We start from the raw sequence: 3590 nt of genomic DNA, 5'->3' as shown, positions 1-3590 counted from the left end.
TGGAAATTGAAAACTCTATTTCTTTAACTTTTTTTCTATCTAGCAGTTGGTTTTAAGATTGCTATTGTGTTTGTTCATGCTGTAAATTGTTGTATATTGCATTGAAAGGGTTATTATAGTTGGCAGGTTCAGTAAGGAGATTTTCAGCAGATCAGACGACTTAAGAAAAAAAATATTAACACCCACGAAAAAAAAAAAACACCAAATAAAATTTTTAAAAACAAGATAAAGACAAGAAAAGTTCAAAAATCATGGATCCAGTTTATATATTTGCGGCTCGTCTTCAATCAATTAAATACAGGAATATGTACATGGCAGGTAGGCAAGAGGGTCGGGGGGAAATCTGGGTAAGGCACTGGAGAAAAACTGGTCACTAAATTAGGACATTACGCGTGGTAGGAAGGGGCGGGGGAGTAGACGGGGGCAGGAGTGTAGGATGGGGCTGGAGAGTCGCCATAGGAGGGAGCGGGGGAGTGGCCATAGGAAGGAGCGGGGGCGTGGCCGTAGGAAGGAGCGGGAGCGTGGCCGTAAGTCTCGGGGTACTGAGCTTCTCCTTCATAAGACACCTCGGCCACGAAGCCTGAGTCACCGTCCACGTAGTAAGTAACGGTCTGCAAGCGGCCGTCGGGGAGCAGCACTTGGTAGGAGCCCTGGGTGTTGTAACCGTCGCGAGTCTCCGTGCCGGCGAAGTCGTTGCCGGAGTAATCGTCCTTCACGGCGTAGTTGCTGCTGTACTGGGGTGGGACCTGAAGAGAGAGGGAGGAAGAGGTACTTTAGACCAGTCTCTTGATTAAGCTCGGGGTCTTAAATGTTTCAGTCTCGATTACTTTTAGCTCTAGTGAAGTGATCGAGGTTTTTTCCAAGTGGGTCTTCGTAAGTATTGTTTTAGCTTGTGTTATATTGGGAGTTATTGGGTTTTTTATGATTCTAGTGTTATTTTAATGTGTTCTAGTGGGAGTTATAGTTTTTCAAGTATTTTCTTGCTTCTAGTGATAGTCTGGCAGGTTCTAGTGGGCGTTACTATGGTCTCCATGATTCAGTTGGTAGTTTGGCATGTTCAAGTCTGAGTTTCTAGGGTTTTCAAGTGTTTTCGTGACTCTTTTAGTAGTTTAATAAGATCTACTGTAATTTATTAGGTTTTAACGATGTTTTCATGCTTCTACTGATAATTTAATAAGTATTCTGTATCACTAATAGAGAAAAATACCCATGAAAACCTGACTGATCTCCCCAACAACCTATGAAAATAAACCTTGAGGAAAGAGAGCCTTTCAAAACGGGCGTCTCAACAGAGAACAAAGACAACCTAACATCCACTTACATCAGGGTGCTGCTCGGCGGAGTGGTAGGAGGGGGCTGGGGCGTGGTAAGAAGGTGAGGGATGGGCAGGGGCGTGGTAGGATGGGGTAGGATGGGCAGGGGCTTGATAGGATGGGGTAGGGTCGCTGTAGGTTGTGGAGGGGCGTGCGGCGGCCACAACCACAAGGGAAAGAAGGAGTGCGACCTGGAGAGAAACACGAAAATCAGTTACAAAAATAAGAAAATAAAAAAAAGATATCCATCAAGACTGCAAAAATAAGGAAAAGAAAACGAAAGTCTGTGAAGTTACAAAAAAAATAAGAAAGACAAGGAAAATCTACCAAACACTTGCAAAATAAGGAAAAGGAAAAGAAAAAAGATAATAAAACGAAAACTGATCTAATAGTTGCAAAAATAAGAAGAGAAAGAGAACTTCCATCGAACAGTTACAAAAATTAGGAAAAAGAAAAAAAGATCCATCAAACAGACGGAAAAAAAAGTAAAAAGAGAGAACAAAAATCTATAAAGAAAAAAAAAAGCCTAAAGAAGTAGAGCAAGAAAAGGAAAACACATTAATCTACTGCAAAAAAAAAAAAAAGATGATAAAGCGAAGACAAATCCACCAAAGAGACAGAAAAATAGGAGAAGAAAACAGAAAACTCACGAAACGGAAGTAAAAAAATAAGCAAAAAACAAAATAATGAAAAAAAACCTATGAAACACTTGCAAAAATAAGAAAAAGACAGAAAACCCGTCACACACAAAAAGACAAGACACATCAAGCTCAGCACCCCACCACTTGAGCATCCCCTCTGAGTACCGCAGTCTTTTCACAGGTCCTCACCTTAGCTGCCATGGCGGAGTGTGTGACGGAACTGATGCCTCCATGTTCAATCTGAATCTCACCAGCCCCTCCCACATCCACCCGCACCCTCCCGCACCCTCCCACGCACACAAACACGGCCCTTCTCCAGACCCACGTTACATGAAGGCCGAAACGCAGCCATACAAGACAGCAACGCCACAATAGTAACATCAATTTCCCTAACGTGCTGAGAATAGATGCAAGGCACAGGGGAGGAAGGGGAGGAGAGATGGGGGAGAGTACTGGGCTACAGAGAAGGATTAGTGGTGAAATAGGGAAAGAAGGGAGCGTAGAAAAGGGAGAGGAGAGTGTATTAGACTATAGGGAAGGGCTTGGGGAAGGGATGGGAAGAGGGATGGAGTTAGGGAGAGAGATGGGAGAGAGTAGACAGTACTAAACTATATGGAAGAGCTGGGACGTGATAGGGAGAGGAAAAGGGAGATGTTGGAGTGTAGAAGAGTATTGAGAAGAACTGGGATGGGCTGGGGAAGGGGAGATGGAGAGGGGAGAGTGTACTGGGCTGTAGAGAAGGGCTGGGATGGGCTGGGGAGAGGCAAGGGAGAGAGTGAAATGACATTGTCATTGTGTTGAAAATAAAATAAGAAAAAAGACGAAGACGAGAAGGAGGAAGATGAGAAAAGAGACTGAAAAGAATATGATTTAAAAGATGAAATGAAACAAACGAGGAGAAGTTGGAAGAGAAAATTAATAATATAGTAAAAATAGCATACTAGAAAAAAAAAAAAGAAGGACGAAGAAACAGACACAGAGAGACCAACAAGAGATAAACTGATCTACCGTAAGATAATTGAAGACTCCTGTATTTACATTTCACAATATCAGAGTTATAAGACATCAATAGACAGAAAGAAATACGAAGACTTAGAGATACAGATAAACAGATCGAGTATAAGAGCATTTAAAGACTACTATATTTAGACACCGAAACATCAAGATAATAAGAAAAAAAGAGAGAGAGACGCAGAGACACAGATGTAAACAGGAGTGGACTCTCACCCTGCAGGTCATCGTGATAGGAGGGATGCTGAAGGAGTGACGTGGTGCGAAGGAGAGTGGCCCTCTTATATAGCTCCTCCGGCCCCGCCCAGCTCCCCGTGGCATTGACTTTCTTCCAGTTGTTTATGGAAGTTGTGATATTTTTAGGGTTTAAGACTGTGTTATGGTGAGGATCATGGCTTGTGTGTGTGTGTGTGTGTGTGTGTGTGTGTGTGTGTGTGTGTGTGTGTGTGTGTGTGTGTGTGTGTGTGTGTGTGTGTGTGTGTGTGTGTGTGTGTGTGTGTGTTCTTTATAACTGTTATGTGTTAGTGGCCATTCTTTTTCAATCTCCTTTTCTTGTTTTTCTTTTTCTTTAGTCATCAATGTCATTTTTCTTCTATGCATCTGTTGAAGTGTCTTGAAATAATCT

At 42.5% G+C, this 3590-nt stretch overlaps 1 protein-coding gene across 1 annotated transcript; it reads right to left on the bottom strand.

Annotated features, from left to right (window-relative positions):
• Nucleotides 1–249: 249 nt before the first annotated feature.
• Nucleotides 250–3312, bottom strand: LOC135113273 (cuticle protein 7-like). Its single transcript, XM_064028483.1, has 3 exons — nt 3182–3312; nt 1322–1504; nt 250–746 (listed from the first exon to the last, which is right to left on the bottom strand). The coding sequence occupies exons 1-3, from the start codon at nt 3284–3286 to the stop codon at nt 387–389; spliced, it is 648 nt and encodes a 215-aa protein (XP_063884553.1). The 5' UTR covers nt 3287–3312; the 3' UTR covers nt 250–386.
• Between the last annotated feature and the right edge of the window lie 278 nt (nt 3313–3590).

The sequence above is a fragment of the Scylla paramamosain genome, chromosome 25, assembly GCF_035594125.1.
Source record: "Scylla paramamosain isolate STU-SP2022 chromosome 25, ASM3559412v1, whole genome shotgun sequence".
Lineage (NCBI taxonomy): Eukaryota > Metazoa > Arthropoda > Malacostraca > Decapoda > Portunidae > Scylla > Scylla paramamosain.
The sequence above is the reverse complement of the archived record's forward strand: the minus strand, read 5'-3'. Positions and strand labels throughout refer to the sequence as shown.